Raw genomic sequence first — 22,868 nt, 5'->3', positions numbered from 1 at the left:
TGGGCTGACCTCTGAATCCCCTCTCAATCTCGTATCAGTTGTCATATGTGTATAATGTGACACATTATAGGGGCAGCAGTGTGGAGTAGTGGTTAGGGCACTGGACTCTTGACCGGAGGGTCGTGGGTTCAATCCCCAGTGGGGGACACTGCTGTTGTACCCTTGAGCAAGGTACTTTACCTAGATTGCTCCAGTAAAAACCCAACTGTATAAATGGGTAATTGTATGTAAAAATAATGTGATAACTGTATAATGTGAAATAATGTATAATGTGATATCTTGTAACAATTGTAAGTCGCCCTGGATAAGGGCGTCTGCTAAGAAATGAATAATAATAATAATAACTAATGACAGGGACCTGAACAATACAATGCAATGAATACAACTGTTCCAACAAATTTGGCTTTAATCATTTTTTAGTGTGGTCATCTTTGAGTCGATGCACATAATAATGGAATCGATTCCAGTGTTCCAACAGCTGTTGTTGACAGAATACATGCTGTGTATGTGTACACGTTTAAGAGCTCATACATTGACATACATTATGATTCTGAATTTCCAAAATTAGATGGAAAACCAAGATTTGGCAATTAGCTACAGGATGCATATCAAGCTGAAATTGAGGAAAGTTTCAAAGGCTGCATTGTGAATACCATCCTCTCAAAAGTATCTGGCTTGAAAATAAAACCAGAAAAAAATACAAAACCCATTCAGAAAAGATTTTTGAATAATTTTCCATTCAGAACGTAAAATACATGAGGTTTTTTCTAGGTAACACACTCTGATCTTTGATAGATTTGGTGGTATAGGTACATTACATTTGGTCTGCATTCTATGTGTTACTGTGTGTTTTAGAGATGAGAAACATTCTGACTATTTCCATTGCTGTATTTTCCTTGGTAGGCTCCTGTACTTCGAGAGTCAGCTCTGTATTTAGAAACCTAGGTGCGTCCAATAAAGCTGCCCACATCATATAGTTTTACAAGGAATCCCACACAGCTGGTACTTGCAAGGAGTAAATCTATCCCTCCAGACCAGGCCTGTACTCCTAAATATATCAGATCTGGAGCACTGATGCCATTGAACACTGTGTATGTTCGTAGGAGGAATAATAAAGGTCATTTCAGTCAATTATGGTAATTCAAATGAAGTGAACAGATTTTTTGTTTTGTGTAAAGCCTGAGGTTTCAGAATCATTTCCTCAGTGCATCCTTCTGTCCCGCGGGCAGACAGGAAGTCCAGCAACATGTGCAAAAGTGCTTGACTTAAAAGGAGTGATAACCAATCTATTTTCTTACCACTTAGAAACATTAACAACATTATCACTGCTCGGTATTAAAGATCCTTTTGTTACGAGTGATTTTTCAAGTGCCATGTTGTAGATTCAAAACATTTTTAATACGATCCAAAAGATTTATTTTATTACCTCCTTGCTTAATGGTACTTCTTTGCATGACCCTGTCTTATTGTTGTAACTATTTTCAAGGTAAACAGGGTTTAGTGGGTATTTATGTATACAGCAAGGTTCTGTAGCAATACCAGCAAAGGTACTGAATGTATCCAGATGGTGATAAAAGTCTGAATCTTCCCTCTGAACTGGAACTCAACAGATGCCCCTGATCTATGAGATGCTAAACCAAAGTCATGGTGTCTGTAGCATCAAAACTTTAACTGGTCAAGTCCCTAACCCCTAACAAAGGCAGACTCGACATCTCTTGAAAACAAGATGCAGTTGATCTGGTGCTTAGTGGATTACTTACTTGTCCTCCACCTCCTCCATTTTGGATGGAAGTTCATCCGTGTGGAAGTGCCGCCTGCTCCTCAGCTTCTCCACTTCCTGACGCAGTGCTCGGAGCTCCAGCCCCCGGGAAGCGACTTCGTTTTCTAACAGACTGCTCTCCCTCTCGGCTGCGTTCATCGACTCGGGGTCTCCGCTCAGCGCGCACAGCGAGATGGACGACTCCACTGTTTTCAGCCATTCCTCCATGTCATTCAAGTCCTTCAGAACTTTCATAGCCTGTACAGATATAAATAAAAATGAAATCATAAATGACTGTATTGATCCTTGTGGTGTCTACTTTAATAGGAGGTCATTTATATACTGGCCTCTTCACAGAATTTCTACCTTGCTCAGTCTTGCTCAGAAAATATTTTAGTGACTTTATTACAAAATATCCACAAGTGCAGAAACAGTATTATCATTAGCCTGTGGTGAAAAACTACTAGAGAGAAATGCTACATTTGTAAACCTTCAATTTAATAGTCAGGAAATATAAACTGAAAATGATGTGAAGATTGAGAAAAGATACAAAATGCATAGTGGACTGTTAGAAAGTCATACCTGTAAGTTCGTCTTCTCTAATTCCCGGAGAACAGCATCGTTCTTCTGGTGCCTCGTCTTGAGTTCCTCCCACAGGACTTCCAGCTGTCTCAGAAACTCTTCAATCTTAGTACTTCCTGGATGTTGGGCTCGAACCAGACTCCTTCCCTCCTGTGCAAAATTAAAAAAAATTACACATAGTATGATAGACTAGGGGGAGGAAGAGAAATATGTAGTTGAAGAGGGGCTAAAGAACTACATCCCCGAGAATGCCACAGGAGAGACATCACCTGGCTCCAATCTGTAATCATAAACGTTTGCCTGTGATTAGCAGGCAGGTATATAGGAGATCAGAAATGTTTGTTCAGGCAGTCTCCAGTCTGTGTGAAAGGAGAGGCTGTCAGTGCAACAAGACCTGTGTGGTCTCCAAAGGTCTGGTGAAAACCTTTTCGTTTGTGTGTGAAGAAAATAACTCTGTTTCGTTTTAAATCGGTAAACGGCTTAGCCGTCCGATAGTAGTTTAGGGACTGAAAGAAAGAAAGTATTAGCAAGTACTCCATGTGTGAGTTAGGTTTTTGTTTTATAGTGTATAGTGTTTTGTTTATCATCTTTTATTTCTGTAAATAATAAAATTGGCACGCAAGTGCTGAAAACACTTTAAATCTTGTGTCTGGGTCTATTTAAAATTAAGTTAGAATGATTCTGACAGCATAACAATTCTGTATTATGTCGTGGTTACTAGCGAGAAAACTCTTTGTGGTAATCACTATAACTAGACAGTAATTATTACCACAGCACGCATATAAAGAAGAATACGCAATGGTAATAAAAATCAAGTAACAGCTTTATTTTAGGTTTCCATTAATAACATGGGAGCTAGCACATTACTTCCAGTTCAATTATTTAGTGCATATGGAATTCATATGAAGTAAACACCAAGTTATAATTTAAGCTACGATCATGATTTTGTGTTTAACAGCTTTAAATGTTAAACTAATATTGACCAGATTGCAAGTGAATTTATTACCTCCAGTTTGATATCACTTTTACAGCACCATTCAATCTTTATGCAAGCACACCATGGATTGAATTAAGGATTTGTCCAGTGGCAACTCTCATTTTCACTCAGTAATGTGCTTGCTCTCAAAAATGTGCATTATAAATCATATGGGAGATGCAATTGAAGAATGAATCTATGAAAAAGACCTAGGAGTTTATGTTGACTCAGAAATGTCTTCATCTAGACAATGTGGGGAGGCTATAAAAAAAGGCCAACAAGATGCTCAGATTTATTGTGAAAAGTGCTGAATTTAAATGAAGGAAAGTAATGTTAAAACTTTACAATGCATTAGTAAGACCTCATCTAGAATATTGTGTTCAGTTCTGGTCACCTTGTTACAAAAAGGATATTACTGTTCTAGAAAGAGTGCAACCAGAATTATCCTGGGTTTAAAAGGCATGTCGTATGCAGACAGGCTGAAAGAATTGAATCTATTCAGTCTTGAACAAAGAAGACTACATCAAGCATTCCAAATTCTAAAAGGTATTGTCGACCCAGGGGACTTTTTCAACTTGAAAAAAGAAACAAGGACCAGGGGTCACAAATGGAGATAGAATAAAGGGGCATTCAGAACAGAAAATAGGAGGCACTTTTTTACACAGAGAATTGTGAGGTTCTGGAACCAACTCCCCAGTGTTGAAGCTGACACTCTGGGATGTAAACTTTCTTATGTTCTTATGGTCTCTATTGGTATTGCTTGGTCTGCACGTACCTTCTTGACCACTTCAATCCTGGTCCGGTTTGATAAGATTTCATCTTCCAGGGCTGCCTGGCACCTCTTTGCTGCCTCAAAGCTCTGGTAGTTCTCTGCACAGCAGATCTGAGTGGCCATGGCAACATTGTCCTTTAGCCACAGTAGGGTCTGCAGGGCAAAGCAGCAGAGATGAATTCTGTTGATGAAGTCTCTGATATATGTTACACGCTACATTTTGACAAGATGGTCGAAATTCATATCAATTAGCTGTAACTGCTGGTGTTCCACTTGAGTTCATTATGAATCCAAGTCAGAAAAGTTTCAGGCCAAGAGCTCGAAGTAAAATCTAATTTCAGCAGTTCTTCTGAATTATTCATTTGTTTGACAGGTATCTGACTCTAAGAAAATAAAGTTTGTTTCCCTAAATAAAGCTGTTATTCAACAGCTACATGGGTAAAAGATTTAGTAATCCATTATTTAAATTCACAACATATTTAAAGATATGTGATGGATGGTTCCATGACTGAAATTTAACTTCTTATGATCCTAATATGGTTCCATGACTGAAATTGAACTTGTTATGATCCTAATACTTGTCTGAGCTCTATTTATGGTGCTGACATTTATTTTCCTTTCTATGGTTTTACTTAACTATGTAAAAATATAAACAGTATAGTAATAGATAAATACATTGTATATGCTTATTCAGAGCATGCATGTTTACAAAAACTAAACAGCATAAGTACCTTGTCTGCTGAAACAGTGAACTTCTGCAACTGGACCTGCAGTTGCGGGTATCTATGCTGCAAACTGGCTTTTGCTTCAGGTTTTTTCCTTCTGCTGCAAAACATGATACAAAAATACATGTGTGCTTATGCATTCCCAGAACATAGAGGACACTAGTGTCGAAAGACAAATCACATTGGTATTCTATGTATGTTGTTTGGAAGAAGATCCTTGTGTTAGCATTAGTACTTGGGATTCTACATTTACTGAGCATTCCAGGCTAGTTCACAAATCTGAGCCTGAAGTACTGTACCTTTGAGATGTTCTATTTACACAGGTATAGTATCTGTGACCTAGTGGGTAACATGGCCCTCCACAATTTTGTGTGCACTTATTATTTTACGCTAAAAGCGGCACAAATGTAGGTCTTGTCTCTGTTGTCAAGTATGTGAAATGGCTGCCTTATTGTTACTATATTATTTGTTGTGGCAGATGCATTACATAACAGACTGGAAAATCAACAGTTGAGAAAATACATGATTGTTTATGCTTCAAACTCTATTTTCACAGAAATAAACTTTAAAAAACAACCATTTACTCATTCAAAGAGAGGAATATGCGTTTGGTTTAATTTAAGTGGGATAGTTGGGTTTTACAGAATCGCTCTGATCTGAGAAAGCACTGTTCAGCTTAACCACCAAATGAATACCTTTCCCCATCTGTCTGGCGCCAGCCAATGACATCATCTGTCTCCCTGGGGCTGCTTCCTGTTCCTATAAGGGGGCTGCTCTTTGACCCCTGTTCCTCGTCTTGGCTTTTAGCTAACTTCCTATTACTCCCAGGCTCTCTCGCACTCTATAAAATGAAAAGAAGAAGGATACTTCATAAGAGGATATATTATAGTTAATTAAAATAATGAATGCTTTCAGATGCCCTTTTCATTTCATTTGAGCGTCTCCCTGTAAAAAGAACAGACAACCCCTTGATGCAGACTGATTACGCGACCATTGTTATTATCACTTACTGGCATATTTTATGTGATGACATATCACAGTACATTATTGAAGCCCGGGGGTGCTCCACCTCCCCAGTTGATCCAAGTATCCAAATGGCTCAGTATGTACTGCCCCCAAGGCCCCAAAGAAAAATGACCCTTCTGTCCATAGTTGTATGGTGCCATATACTATTGAGAAACATTGCAGCATCTGAATCTTCACTGTGCAATATCTGAGGCCAATGGGGAATGTACTGTATACAGCCACTGTGTAAAAATTATTTGTAGGATAAAGAGCATGGAGAATTTAACAACACCTCCACACATTCTGTGGTTCATTAATAGCCACTAACACCCATTTTTATTAAATCAGTTGAATACAGTCACTGGAGTGCAGGCATACTAAAGTTCTTTCCAGTCAAAAACAGTTGCATTATTTTTTGTTCACTAAATTAGTTGGGTTTAATTACATATTATTTAAGGTAGACTGTGGAATACTGTATCTGAAGAACAGTCATAGTTACACTCAACCAGTACGTTTTTTGTAAATACATACTGCAGTGCTTGTTTTGACCTTTTGGCTACCCGTAGCGTTTTTGCAAGTTTGCAATCAGCATGATTTCCATTGGCACCAGAGTTGGGTGATACCTGACTCTGCCTCACGGTTAAATTTATTCAAATGAAATCAGACGTTGGGGCTTCACTTTTTTATGGTTCATGTAATTGAGAGGGTAGCCAGAGTTTTTAACTGCATTTCTAAACTTGTGCAACTATTAGATCTCTTATTGTGTTTCCAGTTCCAGACTCTCGTTCTGCTGTGTCAGTGTCTGGTATAGCCAGGCGGTTACCTACAACCTCCCCTGTGGCTTAGGTTTAATGTGGAACAACCTGCCGTTTGACACTCAAAGCGGGGATCACAAAGGGAGGTGTGCTTCATTAAATTAGTGATTACTGGACCTGTATTCAAGCCACTTTTTTCTTGAGCCAATTGTAATCAGTTTCAGGCAACTGTCTTTCTGTTCCAATAACTTCCATTCATTAGCATGTCTCAGCACTGCGAACCCCAATGGGCTTATACAAACAGAAGCAAATGAATAAGAGCCAGGAGTCCCAGGATCTAAATCCCAGACCAGCTACAGCCCAGCAATACCACCTTGGGCAAGTCACTTTGTGAACACTTGAGTTGCAGTTACAAGATTACTTGAGTTAGCACAGCTGCTTCTGTGGCTCACAGGTTAAAAATATTGTTTATGGTGGCCAGGGACCTGGGTTCAATCCATGTTACCAACCTGCATACTGTCCATAGTAAAGTGCTTAATCTGAAAGTAAGTAATGGCAGTGCCTCTGTCATTTTGAATGGAGAATATTGTAACTCATTTTTAGAAGGCCTTTGTTGTTCTCCAAGTTGCTGCAGTGACACTGTAGATTATTATTATTATTTGTTTATTTAGCATACGCCTTTATCCAAGGTGACTTGCAGAGACTAGGGTGTATGAACTACGAAAGACAAAAGACGGAGCACAAGGAGGTTAAGTGACTTGCTCAGGGTCACACAATGAGTCAGTGGCTGAGGTGGGATTTGAACCAGGGACCTCCTGGTTACAAGCCCTTTTCTTTAACCACTGGACCACACAGCTTCCTGATGCTATAACTAGTTGCTATAAATGAGATACTGTTTTAGCAGACACATTTCATTAAGTAAACATGTATTTGAATGTTTTTTAAATTAAAAGTAGAAATACAAAACTGACATTTTTCCTTGTGAATGTGCTAATTGATAAATGCCAATACAAAAACTGTCAAAATCTACCAAGGTAGCAAATCCCGTTATAAGGATTAGTTGCGTAAAGGATTTCCACTATCTTATTAGGAATGTACTGTTTAGTACTGATCTGTACATTCTACTGCGCCCCCAGCATTTGAATAATGCTTTACATTACATTGATCAGCGTGTGATTAAATACATAACCTTTAAAGTAAAATATGGGTTATTTACGATATATAATGGTAATTAAACCACATATATGCGTGTGTGTATGTATAAACATTGCATATTTAGCGGTAGCTTTTAGTAACATTGAAAAACCCAAACCAAATCTTAGTACATTTTGACTCATTTTGTTTCTTTTTTACTGACACACAACCAATAGTGCCATAGTTTAATGTCTATTAATAACGTTTGTTAATATTTATTATGGGGGGGGGGGCAAATTTGCCATGACACAATGGCTGTAAAATAATTCAGGATTGTCGCTTCAGAAATTGTATTGATTTACTACAGCGATACTCATCACCATAGCTACTTGTCTCAGACAAGATTGGCCTCTAACCTACCATGAAATAGCTACTATTTTTCTGGCTTGCAAGTTTGATTGCTTGAAATATCAAGAGCACAATACTGTGCATACTGCATGATTATTGATTTGAACCGAGATCTGGTGGTATTGTGTTAAACTGTATTCCAGTATACTGCAGTTTTGATAGAGCTAGACTGACTGGTGTGGAAAAGGTGGCAACTCTAAATAAAAGACACAGAGTACGCCTATAACCTTTGAATTACTATCTGTCTAACTAGTAAGTATGATGCCAGCAGTACTGGCACTGTCATCTAAGCAGAGCAATGTATTTCATTGCGTCTCTTTCACATCAAGGTGTTCAAATTTTTTGAACAAGAAAAGTACAACAGGTATTCGACCCCCCCCCATCCCCTCCCCCCCCCCCCCCCGGATAGATTCTGTATGCATTATTACTGAACAAAATGATTCTCAAAGAATTACGTCACAGCACTTTTCGCAGTTCTGCTGACTGCTACAAAAATACTGGGCAATCTGGTGATGAAGTGCTTGAGTCGGATCAACCACCCATTAAAAAAGGCTGGATTCAAATAACTGAACACTGTAAAATGCAAAGTTTAATGGGAGAGGGAATGGAAGGAGCACATATAATATGCAGACTACAATTCTGGTACCTCAGATTTTTCTGTTTTCTTTTCGTGCTAAAGGCTGTAATTGAAGACTTAAATAACCATAATGACTCAATTATACAAAGAATGTATATTAACATACATACATGATAGCACTGTTGTAATTTTAAAATTAGCAACTAATACTGCCTGTAGTTTAGGGCATTAGTGTCCCTCTTCTCCCTTATACCTCCTTCAAAACAAGTTTTTTAGAAGATATATTCAGTTTAGCGTATAGATTCTTAAACTAATGATAAAGGAAAATGTTGTCTGTTGCCAGATACTTTGACCATTATCAAAGTATTTAAAAGAACAAGCTTACCTATCTCAAAGAAAAACACATTGATTTATAAAAGCAGCTTAAACTCATTTCTCTTTGCACCCAGACTGGATTTGAACCCAGATTTCCAAGTGAAAAGCTATTGCTTTATTCTACTAGACTGCTTTGTCAAAGGACAAAAATAGCCACCAGTCTTTCCATGCATGAGCACAAATACTCCCTTCAATTATGATAATATATATATATATATATATATATATATATATATATATATATATATATATATATATATATATATATATATATTCTTTAAACAAGATCTTGTGGGGTGATGTCAGCCAGGAACTATCACTGTAACAGAATGCCCATCTGGGATACAGCTTGGAACATCTGGATATCATTAGGGAAGTCTCCAAAATCGAAATAGCAAAGCATCATGTTTACTTCATGCCACCAACCTGATGAGACCCAATGGCTGCACTCCTTCCTGTCACACCCCGCACATGCATAAACAAAAATAACAATAATAATACCAGGAAGGCGGCACAAAAGCTCAATGCCATGAGTTGTTTCCAAATTATGTGTCACCATTGTTGTGAAACAGCATTGCTCAATTGGGTCAAAGGCTTTTCACACAAAACAGGACTTCTTGTTGTTGAGCCCGTCCAGCCACGTCTACACTATACTGACTAGATTAAGCTATTACAACAGACTGATAGAAATGTCCACTAGTAGAGAAGGCTGGGGAAGAAACTATCCCCGCAGTATGTACTCTGACCGCTCCATTACTATTGGTATTATTCGGTTACTTTCTTATATTGTTTTTACAATGATCAGAAAAATATTAGATTTTCTGCTTTGAATAAAAAGTTATTTGTACTGGAATTATGTGAAATCTGTATAAACACTGTAGGTTATGAAGTGTTTTGCAGCCAGTGTAAATATCACCTTTAAGTGTTACATACCCTGCATTGAAAGCCAACATTAATAGCTGTGAACACATACAGCCCTACAGTGCAGTACCTACAGTATATAAGCTTCAGAATTTCTGAACCAACATATTTCACCAAAATGTGGAAACCTGTAGCACTGTTGCAATAAAAAGCCAAGCTACTGACCACACATGCTTTAAGCAGGTTCTGTTCTTCTTGAACCTCTTTTCCCATGATCCTCTGCAAATCTTTTCCTACGCTGCACTGTGGCTCCCGGATAGAGGTCAAGGGGTCGCCAACTTCCCTCATGAAATCTGAACATGGCAACGGGAGACCTGACTTCTCATTCCTGCAGAGGGTAGAAAAGTTACAAAATATAGACATGATCTAAGGCTTACATCATAGCTGGAATAAAAAAACATAACAAAAAATGCTTTCTTCTAATTATGAGCTAAATATGATACCCACAAAAATGTTTATTAATAAGCCAAGCCTACAGAAAAACAGGAACATTCTGTAGTGTCCAAAGATAACTCTGTTCACAAAAGGCTGCTTCATAATAAATCAGGTTTCAACTGGCAAACAGGAATTGAACATGTAAACAGTGCACAGACATCTGTTTGTTCTTTCTATGCATCTAAAGGGATACGTTATACCACCTACATTTTTGAAAAATGTATTTCCTTGCTTGTTTAACATCCTATTTTGTGTGTTTTGTATAATTCTCTTTTGTTTCAGTTTAGATAATTATTTACCAGACTTACTAATGTCCAATTTTAACCACTGCTTCTGAAAAGACTCCTTAAAAGTTAAAAAATATTATCTTCAAATAGAAATGGCTGCAGCTAAGGGGGTGTAATTTTTTTGCAGAAAAGGAAAATGTTCTCAATATATATTTCACTGTTTATGTGTAAGACAGCGTGAACTATTAAGGCAGCACTGTACTGATCAAAACCCTAAATTCAACGTTTTTATCACAGTCATAAACAGACATGCATTGTCAAGGTAACTAAAAGGAAACATAGCTACAAATGGAATTGAAATAGTCCTGTTGCTTTCATATTTAGATTGTTATCAGTTCTTCTGTTTCTCAATTCAACTTGTATTGTAACACTGGAAATGTATTTGCTTACGATTGTAAGTCGCCCTGGATAAGGGCGTCTGCTAAGAAATAAATAATAATAATAATAATAATAAAATAATAATAACTGTCATATAGAAATCTAGTAGTAAAGGAGCATTGACATTTTTGTCCTCCCAATCAAACTTTGTTTCACAGTACAGAGATTATAAAAGTAGCACATTTAAAAACAATTTACAGATTTTATACTTTAGTGAAAAAAACAAAAACAATTAAAAATCATATTCATTTTTGAGGGGAGAAATACCTGTTAAAAATATAACTAGTATAGTCTCATCACTGCCATTCCCCTGCTTTCCACATCACATGATCTGTTGTTGTATGCAAAAGACGTTATGTCACGTAGGTCAGACATGTTTTGAGTCTGAGAAATTGCAGACTTCCTATTTTACTTCACAAAGAAATATTTTTTGTTTCCCTCTTCACCTCAGAGTTCAAAATATATCCTGTTAAAAGGTCTGAGAATTCTGAGAATGGTTTCAGGAAATCCCTGAAGTGAGTTTAATTAAGCCAGTCCAACAATATTTCATTTCACAAATAGCAGCTAGTTGTTCAGAGCTGGCTTCCCACTCTTGGTCCGGTTGCTTGGCAACTGTTTGTTTTTGTTGTGTGTAAAATCTCAGTTATGCTTGAATACAACCCCTTTTTATAACACTGTCAACATTTCGGAATATATTCAAATTGGCTTAACTGACTGTTATTAGTTTAGCTACAGTTGTGTTTATAATGGGAGCATATCCCATTTACATAGGTTAATACTAATATTAAGAACAGAAAAATAATCCTGCTGGCAGGCTCAATTTCCTTGACATGTACCATAAAAGAGCACCAGTATATGCAGCCATCTATGTAAAGTTGTAAGAAACCTGTATAAACGAACAGATTAACCTGTATGCAACCTCTATTTATACTTTCTATTCCGTATGTATACTATACATTTATAAGGGTTTAAACAAGGCATTTAGTTAGTATGAAACCTACCATGTATCCAGTATGAGCTACAACACTTTTACCATTGAATACCGCAGTCAACATAAAGATTGGAGGAAAGTGCAATATCTACTTTTTACCATGTGTTGACACTGAATAAGAACATAAAAGCATAAGAAAAATTATGAATAGGAGAGGCCATTTGACTAGTTTCTAGTAGACGACTGATGCCAGATCTGAGTCTAGTTGGCTCTTAAAGGATCCCATTCAGTAGACTACACACACGTCTCAGTGTTGTGTTTGAAATAGTGACTAGGGTTCATTTTATCGACTACTTTTAGGAATTTAAAAAACGTCAAGTCTCCCTAACCGCTCTTCTATGCTAAACAGATTCAGTTCCCTCAGTCTTCATAGCTCTTGAATCAGTTGCTCTTCGTCGAGCAGCAATGTTCTTTTTGTAATGCAGGGACCAGAATTGAATGCAGGATTTTGTGCGTTCTCATCAGATCAGTGCATTATGTAACCTTATCATAACCCCATCATAACCTTCCCTGATTTGTACTCTACAACACTATACAGCCAATCATTCTGCCAGCTTCTTCCATTGCCTCTCCACACTGCCTGGCTGCTGTCAGCGACGAGTCTACTGCAACGCCCAGGTCTTTTTAAGAACATAAGAGAGAAGCTGGCTAATTATAAAACAACATGTTAAACCATCTCTTTGGTCTCTTATCCATGTTAATACAATAAAGAAATAACATAATTTACCGGGTTCTTCAAGCACACAGAATTGTTTTTTTTATAGTTTTCATAAAAGTAGTGCAACAGTATTGTGCATTGCAGCAGAAGTTTATTCAGTCTGGCCTATTGTGTGAACCCCTGTGACAGCAGGAGGCCCCTGGTTAAGCTGGGCACTGCCAGGCCTTACTCTGTGTGTGTGTCTCATTACCTGACAGTCTGCTGGAGGAGAGCCCAGCTGTTCTTCACCTCTCTCTGCTTCTGAGTAACTCTTTCTGCCAGGGTCGGGTGGAGGTTTGACAGCTGAGAAACAGTCACATCCAACATCTGGGAGGAAGAAGGAAATTACTCAGTTAGTTTAGAATACATTTATAGGCTTGGAACAAGATATGCTTTATGCTCTTAAACATTGAGTCAAACATCTATATTATAAAAGATGGAAAATACTTATATTACATATTTATTGGAGCCTTGTGCTGCAAACCACCAAACCCTGATCACGTTTTGCTGCTCTTAGCAATTACGTTGTGTCTTGAACCAATACTAAACTTCACGAATGCGCACACAATTTGTCCTTGCATCTCTCAATTATATTTCTGGCCCTTTTATGTAAACTGTACGTAAAACAAACAAACAAACAAAAACAGTCAGTAGGTTTAAAAAGGTGTACATAATAAACATAAAAAGATCTTTAACCTTGTTTGCAATGGTGATTTTTGATGTTTTGTCTTCAAATATATGTTTTTTTTTTTCATACTTTCAGTTTCACTATTGCTTCTTTCTAGACAGGCCATGTCTCACACTCTACACTCCCAATCTTGCTTTCCTCTTTCTGAGACAAGATGCTTTTCCAATAACAGGTCGCAGGAAATGCAGCGTTGGGGGTTTACAAAGGAATTGTTACATCACTTTCCTGGCAAGTACAGATAAACATGGCATTCCAAAGCAGGAAAACTGAACCAAAATCCACAAGAATGTTACAGATTTAAAAATAACATAGGGGCCTTGCAAAAAACAACCATCATTTCCACGCATCAGCATACCATACCGAAGAACCTATATGGTTTTAAACTTTTATTTTCCAGTATTTATCTTCCTTGTGCAAGATGCACTCTTCTTTGTGAAGTAAGCTGTGGGGTTCTCAGTGGGTGGGTAGAACCATGCAGCAAGCTTCTAACTTCTAGACTTCCAAACCAAGTCAACAGGCGTGAAGTATTGCACTCACCATAATCTGACTAGCAATGTCTCTCATCTCTCTGTCCCCGCTGTTTTCTTGTCCATTTGCACCACAGATGCTCTTCCTCTGTACAATAAATACATACACACATACATTAGAAAAACATACATGTATACATTAATAGTCTCCATTGTTCTCGCTAACCCCTTCAGTCACTATGTGCACAATTGTGCCATGTTAAGTTTCCTATATATGTACCTATTTTATAACGCATAATGTGTTTTTTAATCTAGGGCAACTTCTCGAACTCCATAGAGTTCACACAATCTGAAAATATAAAAAAATTGTGACCGAAGGGGATATTTGAAAAGGTTTATATTTTATGGAGGTAGGGGAATACATTTATAATTGGCAATATAAAACTGTGATACATATAGGCTAATCTTCAACTTCCTTGTTACATCCAGTTGCAGATTTGATTGTATGCTGAAGATGCAACCCGCAGCAGCCCCAGTTTGATATTGGGATGATATGAGTTTTACAAACTGGTTTCAATGTGCAGATTTTGTCACATGACTTTCCTTTTTTTACAAGATCAGATATACAAAGTAATACAAGACCAATGTGTCGGATATGTAAACAGACTATAGATAACTTTCACAACTTTCACTGTATCCTATCAAATACATATGCAATATTCCTTTTGTATATGTGTGTAGTTACTTTACCTTGTTATTAGTAGCTATGATGATGTTGTCTGCCTGTTGGCAAAAGGAAGACGCCTCTAAAGCCAGCTGAAGGTTTTCATGATATTCTTTGATGAGGGTCTGGGTTTTTAGCCACCTGAAAAAGAGGGTTTGAAAGTTATGTAAAATCCAGAGAATGATCAGGTCACATATCACTTAACATGCCACAATAATGCGGAAGTACTTTTTGCTTACACATTCATAAATTTAGTAACCATCTGATCCAATGCTGTTTGTAAATTTATTTAAATAAAAAACTGCACCCAGTACAGCTGGTAGGTTCATTTAAAACTGGTGCAAATAGTTTTGCAATTGAGTAAACACTCATTCGGTTTTGCCTACAACACATGTACACACACGCATATTTTGTTAAAAAAGTAAAAGCGACATTTATATTAAGTATTCATTCAATTAAAATAATGTACAATTAAATGATGGATTTCCATGCAGAAGGCAATGCTCTTGCAGTTGTTTCAGCTTTTTGCTGAGAGGTAGTTCTGTCTGATGTCACTGTGCTAGCAGGTGGACCGGTCACTCACAGCATCAACTGAAACTTTTATACTGAACCAAACTCATAAACTGCACATGCTTCCAACGTTTCCGAATGACATCATTGTCAAGTAGTGATGGCATATTCGTTCTCAATGAAAGAAACAAAACCAAAAACAATGCATAACCAGAAATATGAAAATGGAAGCAAAAAAAACAAAAAACAAAACAGAGATCCCATTGTCTCTGAAAATATAGAAAGGATTGTGAGCTAGCTCGTGTGGAAATGGTTTGAAAAAGGGTAGTTACCGGTAATTTGCTCTCAAATGACTTCTGATACATACATTTTATTGATGTGCTTTCTTCTTGCTGAGATATTCTTCCCTTCGTTCTTTCCCTGCTTCTCCAATCTGAGAGCCAGGCTGTTAATCTCAGCATGGAGGGTCCAGTACTGCTGTTCATCCTTAAGAACATGCATAGGGGGACGTTTTTAAATAAAACAGCAGTTGTTTTGTATCATCTTCCATGTCTATGGGTACTTTGAAAACTTCTACCTTCAAAGTAGTTTTTAATTTCAGCTAACTTGAATAAATGAGGATAAATTCCTTCTTGCAGAGACTTTTCTCATTTACTGTATAATACACAATTTCCTTTTAATGAAACAAATTACTTTTTTTGTTTAGGGTGGTGTAAACTGAGGAAGGACACACCTGATGGAAACTTTTTCATCAATACAGTTGACCGTAACTAAGACTTTGATGATGTAACCAGCACCCTGCTTGCAGCCCTTGCAGGGAAACGCTGCAATATAATGAGGCTGAAATGTGTTTAACAATGCAGGGAGATTATATATTAATGGAAACCTTCTCACTCTTTACAAGTCCTACCTGTTTCAAATCCAGTATTTTTCTCGTAAGCTGAAGTTTGTCAATATTCTCCTCCAGAAGCACCACAAGCGACTGCTTTTCTTCCTGCAAAATAGTTCCTTCATAAGTAAGGTGCTCAGTATGATAAAAAAAAAGAAATATGAACAATCAACTGCTTCATTTAATATAAATATTACATCCATTTTTAAATGTGGAATTAGTACAAATTTTCAAAACTGATGATCTTGGTTTTACACTGAACAATTTCATACAGAATCAATACAGTTGGGGTACTAGGATCAGCTATTTTATACCTGATTTGCTTTAATATGATTTTTTTTTAATCATTTATTATTTGGTTTTTCAATCCATATTTATTGTATTGTATGTTTCCTCCAATATGACAATGAATCCATGCAAAGTCATCAAAAGCGGATCCTAATATATAGTCTTCAGCAATTCAACCGATAAGGTGCCAGTACTGTGGAAAGTAGGTCAACCTTGGGTCATAATATTCACAGTATGAGCAGTAATGCCTGATAACAAATATTCATACACGTTTATAACATTTGGGCAAGCAGTTCTGAAATTAAAGCCCAACCAAACAGAGATCAGAACCCTTGCAAAAAAGGTCACCATGACCTAAATGTTCATGTCTTCAGGAACTTTTGCTAAGGAATGAAGTTTTACTGCAAATGACAAATTTGATCTAAAGACAAATATAAATCAAATATAAATGTGAATGAAATCCAAACCAGATGACCACCACATCAGCTGAACGCCAGGTGCCGAGTGGTCATTTCCTTTTAAAAAAGAAAATCCATTCTGGGGCTTTACTGGTTGTTAAGAGCAGGTGACTGCTTTGTTCGGGTGACCCTAACGACTTGCTTTACTGTAGTGAAAATTGCATGCATAAAATAGGTTCATGTGGTCTTGGGGGTGTGGTTATCTATTGCACAGTTTTTCCTCCAACCATCTGTTCGTGCTAGAAACAGCAGAGTTGGCACAGCACTTTACGCTAACAGGGCAGTGAGTCATGTCTGCTAAATGTATGAGTCGTTACATTGCCTATGTACTCATGTCAATTGGTCCAGATTCCCATGAGATGGGTTAGATGACAATTCTGGGAAAATGATGTACTGTATCTCTTGACAGACATCTAAAAGATCAAGACTAATTTAATTAAAAACAAATAACACTATGAGTTATAAAGTATGACACAGCAAGAGATACAAACCATAACATTCCTGAAGGATTCTGCTTTGATATCCAACACAAGTTTTTATGACTCAGCACATTAAAGCTTTTTGTCCATGCAACATAAAAAAAAAACAGGTACTGTGGGTACATTCCAGGAAAGGAGTAAGCAGAGCATAAATGCAGAAGCATCTGATCACCTATAGTTCAACGGGACCTCAATCCATAACTCTACGTTTGTTCCTTAAACAGACATTTCATTGGAAAATGTGAACAACGTGAATCACAAACTAAATAACCACCACTCTTACTTCAGATACCCTTTCTTTTAGCCAGGCTTCCAGCTTATCAACTTTTCTGTTGAATTCTTGAAGATTCCTGGCTCCGCCCAGTGCTTTCGACTGATTGGCCACAGTTTGTTTTAACGTTTGCCATTGGTCCTTGAGTTGACATAGTTGTTTCCTCACTGTGTCAGAAGTGGGGTTCTGTTTGAACATAAGTTGCTCTCCCATCTGCAAGTAGGAAATGAAATAACATACAGTACAGTAGAGCAGTGGCTCCCAACAACCTTGATGTTTAGGAATGTTCTCATGCGGCATAGAACTAAAAACATTCACACCGATACCAGATGTTACTGTTAAAAGGAGTTCTAATTCATTAAATAATTCCATAAATCTTGCTGTGTATGTCTCTCGTTTGAAGTTTTGAAAGATGATCAGGTTACAGCACTTAATTTGAAAAAAAAAACATTTGATGACATGCTAGGTTAAAGAAAAGAATGTAATGGGTGGGAAGAGACTATTTTTAAAACTACAGCATACTGCCCAGCACTTCTTATTCAGATTCAAGTGTATGCTGATTACAGATATCGGCACACCTCCACTGGTTTGAATTTGAACGTTAAAGAACTCATGTAACATTATATATATATATATATATATATATATATATATATATATATATATATATATTTTTTTTTTTTTTTTAATCCCATTCGTCATGGATTTGAAAGAATCAGCTCAAATGTATTTTTTGTTTTATGTTGGTGCCATGGGCATGTCTGGATCTGTACTGAACCAGTAAATAAAGGATAGGCCTTGGTAGTCATGCGTCAATACTATTCCAGGTAATAAGTATGAAACGCACCTATAAAAGTGTATGTATTTATGACAGTGTATTCATAAATAATTCATTTTAAATGCTGTTTTCTTATATTACAAAATGTTACTTTCAAGACTATTTTGCCTTTGATTAGAAACAATTCTAATACAGTAATATTAGTGCTAATCACGGTCTGTTAAAACCAGCCTTAATTTATTTTCTGGCTTAAACAATTAGACAAATATGTAAAAACATTTTATTTGAAGCCATGTTTTAATGATGACGACTATAGGACATTATGGACATTCTTGAATTTAATAAAAAGAATATGTCTTTCTTAAATAAGACATTGTTTTTGCTGATGTCCTACGTGGTATATATTTGTGAAATGGTCTTGGTGTTTTACAAGGGCACCACAGACTTACCTGGCTGAGCTGTATCATGGTGTTCTCAAAGTCTTTGAGGTCTCTTTGTAAGGTTTGTGATACCTGTTCCCAGTCCTGCAGGGGGCACCGCTGAATGCTACATCCATCTTTCAAATCCTGCAGCTTTCCTTTAATCCATGTCTCAGCCTGCACGAAAATAATAAAACATATGAACACGTGCAAAGCTTCATACTGAAACAAACAATCCAGACATTTTCTTTTAGGTACAGGAAGATGGACCAAATAGCATGTCTCAGAAAGGAGTTGGGTTTGGTATCAGATCACTTCCTTGTCTGAGAATCAAGTTAATAGGAAACCTGTGTGTACCTTACTTTTGCTTAAAGTGGATAATTACAGTACAAGCAAAAAGGAAAAGGCCACTTTCAAATGCTGGCTTTAACTTGGGATGACCACCAACTCTCACCCAAAATCAATGGGATCCGGGTGAAAAAACACCCTAACGTCCGTCGGCATCCTAACCCCAAAGAGAAGGAAACGAGGCTAATGAAATTTTCCTTTGGTTTCCTTTGGTGACCGCATTATTGCCTCTGTTATGCATGACTGATAAAAGCAGCTGTGTAACATAAGCCTATGGCCTGCAATATACCCTGTCACCATTAGAGGGCCCTTCAATGCACACACCCTATACATCAGGTCTTCACTGTTACACCAGCACTAATATGTTACTGACAGATGGTTACCAGCCCATGCTGCTGTGGTCCACTTTCTCACTTGCTAGTGGCTTTCAGGTCCCCCTACGTTATCTATGGAAGGTTTGTTTGAATGTTACAGTAAATGTTCACTCTGGGATATCATGCTAAAAATATAGCAACGTGTAAAGGTAAAGCATAGGCATGAAATTTCATTCAATTACAATTATGCAGCAGTAATTACAATTATAATTACAATTACACTAAAATAATCAAACAAATACACACATTAACATGTTACTCTATTTATTCTAAATAACCAAGCAATAATCACAGGTGCAAATACAGAAACAGACTATATAAATGGGGTCACCAAAAGTGGTTGAAAATACAAGAATAATGATCAGATGACAAATAAATGCGTAATTGAACTGAAATGGATCAATTGTATGGTATAATTATAAATATAATTACAATTACGCATGTGTGCCAAGGTTCAACGGCAATTGTGACTGAGCGCAGGTCTGGCAAACACATGATGTTTTTCTATAAAGCACAAACAGTTTTCTATAAAGCACTTCTGAATTCAGGGTTAAGTCTTTCAGGTTGTATAGTGGTATATCATTATGCAGAAATGTAGAAATCCTTTTTAAAAAAAACCCAAAAATAGTTCTTCTATAAACCTTAGTTGCAGTATTACAACCGAAAGCAGAATATGTTTGATTATGTTTTTGGTTTACTTTTGAAAGATAAGCTTAAAGTCCAACCCTCCCCAAATAAACAAGGCACGAAAACCACACACCACTTTACATAATGATTGGCAACAACAAAGTTCTATTTGCATGAAATTAAAAGATGATGTCATTTATTTTTTACTGAACACAAAACAGCCATTAACTTTTAACAGCTCCCAGAGGCACTGAGGCATTTTTGATTAAGGCTTTCACAAGCAAGCAGGCCCCCAGCACAATTGTGTTTTGAAAAATAATGACATCATAGAGGAAGCGCTTGAATATCATGCCTTTTCCTCCTTCTTTTAACAATAGGATATCTGTCAAATACACTTGAGTACACACCTGACAACACTTAGGTCACATACCGCTACGTTCACACTGTGAAATGTCCTGGTATTATCCCTTACACCTCCCTTGTGGGGTTAAAAAACATATGCAATTGTCTTGCGTTACCCACTTAGTGTAGAACCATTGACTTAATAGCTAGATTTCTGCTGAGGTGCATCTGAAAATAGTTTCTCTCTACATGGCATGTGTTTCATTTTGACACCTTATCTAACAATTCTGCTTAAAGCACATGCGCCTATATTAACGTATGCCTTGGTAATACGGTTTAGAGTAAACAGTCGTTCATTTCGGTGGAAAATCACAGTGACGTGATGAACCAGAGATGGATCATAATGAGCACTATTTGATTTGTGGCCAGAACCACTGAGAATGTGCTGCAGTGATAATGGGCAACTCAAACTGGGAGGTTCTCAGCTACCCTAACGGACAGTATGTGAAGCTCCAATATTATGACTGACTGTAGCCTTAACAGAGAAATCAAACACGATTCGCCACAGCCACAACATCAAACTCAAACACTGTGACTGACTACCCATGAGGTGGGACTCACATGCTGTGATTCACTGCAGCCATAACAGAGAATTAAAATATAGAAGCCTCTTAAAGACACAAAACACACTTTCAAAAGCAACATAGTTGTACTGTTTCAATTTGGAACACTGAAACTAGCCATGTGTCCATATTCTTTTGTTACTTGTTTCAACATAAAAATACCTTGTATATTTACCATTTTCTGAGCAACAGGGCACCTCTAACGGGCACTATCATTTGGTAATGCTCTCAGCATCCATGTAATCTTTTTTCACAATTTTATCATATCATTAAGAACCTGTAAGAAACACTTGACAGATTGGATGTAATACATATTCAACTTGTGCATGACATCCTCTGTTTCACACTTTTTAACCCTCAATCCTCATAAGAGGCAAAACCAGAAGCTGTACATCTAGGTAGCTTTCTGTGAATAAGAAATGGGGAATCATCCAGCAGCAATCCAAAAAAACACCAAAAATACCAGGTGATCAGAAGCAAGAATCTATTTGTAGTATTTGAAAGTTGTTATACTGTCTCAAATACCTGGAATGAAAGTGTATACAGTATGATGAACTGGACACCACTGGCAACTCTAACAATACATAATAATTCATGTGGTAAATTACTTCAGCACTTTCTGCTCTGATGTTGTTCCAAGTTACATTTTTTACATGTTTTGTTTTTTTACTTTGAATTTTTTTAAATAGAATTTAAACTTAGAAAACTGGCTCATTAATGATAATCTATGTATAAGAATGTTCATGCATAGTTCCTTAGTGTATTAATTCATTCTGCCTTGAAGAAACTATTGCAACAAAATTATAAGGTTTTTTTGTCCAGTTCTTTTTGTCCCAGTAAGTGTCCACAGAGTAAGTATATTTTAATATTCCTAAAACACTTTGCGTGCAAAGCATGCTGTAAAATCAATGCTACTTCAGTTATTTTGCATTCAAGGCATGTTAAGCATGAGTCTAGTTTACATATATCATTGCTTTTGCGAATATCAAATAAAGGGGCCACTTTTTCTTGTGTTAATATCGTCATAAATTCTCTCCCACTGCTTGTCCTTTTTTCTTTCCCAGCCAACAGCTGGGAGCATTGTCCCTGGGCCGAACTCACTGAAAAATGTCCTCGTATTTTCAAGGCAGTTCTGAGATGAGATAACGCAAGCCTTGTGCAGGCCGGGCTGGTCTCCGTGGACCAAAGGCGTAAAGAGAGGGAGCCAAACAATGATCTCACCCCTGAATAATTGCTCCTCTTGGGGCCGTTCTTTTCCCTCCCACTCCCCTGTGCTGCTTGCATGCTCAGCTCAAACAATGTCAAAAACTAAACACTGAGAAGGGGTCAGGGGACAGAGATGTTCTAGTTCCATGTTTTTCGATACATTTTTGTCCAAAGTTTCCATGTTCCTCTCCACAACACAAAATTATTTCATACTGCATTGCATGGGAAAGTCAGAATGCATCACTTGCTTCCTGGAAATTCTATATAGTATAAGGAGGTGTAGGGTTTTCTCTGGAACCCTTAACAGATAAGACCTATATAATGTGTTCAATAAGAAAACAAAAGTGCCTACCACTTTATATTTGGGAATTCAAATGATATTATGTATGAGCAGTCATTCATCTCTATGTTGATGACACTATTTTATATTCAATTGGCCCTACTCTATCTTCAGTGCTATCAGACTTGCAAACAAGTTTCAATCAGATTCAAAAATCTTTTTGTGATCTATGTTTATTGCTTAATGTTGATAAAACTAAATGTATGTTATTTACTAGGGGATGTGCAAATGTTACCAATCCTGCAGTTCTTGAGCAAGGC

At 37.1% G+C, this 22,868-nt stretch overlaps 1 protein-coding gene across 5 annotated transcripts in view; it reads right to left on the bottom strand.

The window, feature by feature from the left end:
• The window catches only part of LOC117403325 (spectrin beta chain, non-erythrocytic 1-like), a 62,753-nt gene that overhangs the window by 23,401 nt on the left and 16,484 nt on the right, over positions 1 to 22,868 (bottom strand). For all 5 annotated transcript variants that reach the window (XM_059023854.1, XM_059023855.1, XM_059023857.1 and 2 more), the window contains exons 4-16: positions 18,779 to 18,925; positions 17,564 to 17,764; positions 16,077 to 16,160; positions 15,534 to 15,652; positions 14,683 to 14,797; positions 14,003 to 14,080; positions 12,989 to 13,104; positions 10,155 to 10,317; positions 5,510 to 5,655; positions 4,821 to 4,914; positions 4,093 to 4,242; positions 2,342 to 2,491; positions 1,761 to 2,017 (exon numbers count right to left, since the gene is read on the bottom strand). In XM_059023854.1, coding sequence (XP_058879837.1) covers positions 1,761 to 2,017; positions 2,342 to 2,491; positions 4,093 to 4,242; positions 4,821 to 4,914; positions 5,510 to 5,655; positions 10,155 to 10,317; positions 12,989 to 13,104; positions 14,003 to 14,080; positions 14,683 to 14,797; positions 15,534 to 15,652; positions 16,077 to 16,160; positions 17,564 to 17,764; positions 18,779 to 18,925 — 1,820 coding nt within the window. The remainder of the gene's footprint in view (positions 1 to 1,760; positions 2,018 to 2,341; positions 2,492 to 4,092; positions 4,243 to 4,820; positions 4,915 to 5,509; positions 5,656 to 10,154; positions 10,318 to 12,988; positions 13,105 to 14,002; positions 14,081 to 14,682; positions 14,798 to 15,533; positions 15,653 to 16,076; positions 16,161 to 17,563; positions 17,765 to 18,778; positions 18,926 to 22,868) is intronic.

This window comes from Acipenser ruthenus, chromosome 5 (genome assembly GCF_902713425.1).
Source record: "Acipenser ruthenus chromosome 5, fAciRut3.2 maternal haplotype, whole genome shotgun sequence".
Taxonomy (NCBI): Eukaryota; Metazoa; Chordata; class Actinopteri; order Acipenseriformes; family Acipenseridae; genus Acipenser; species Acipenser ruthenus.
This window is presented reverse-complemented; position numbering and strand designations above follow the sequence as displayed.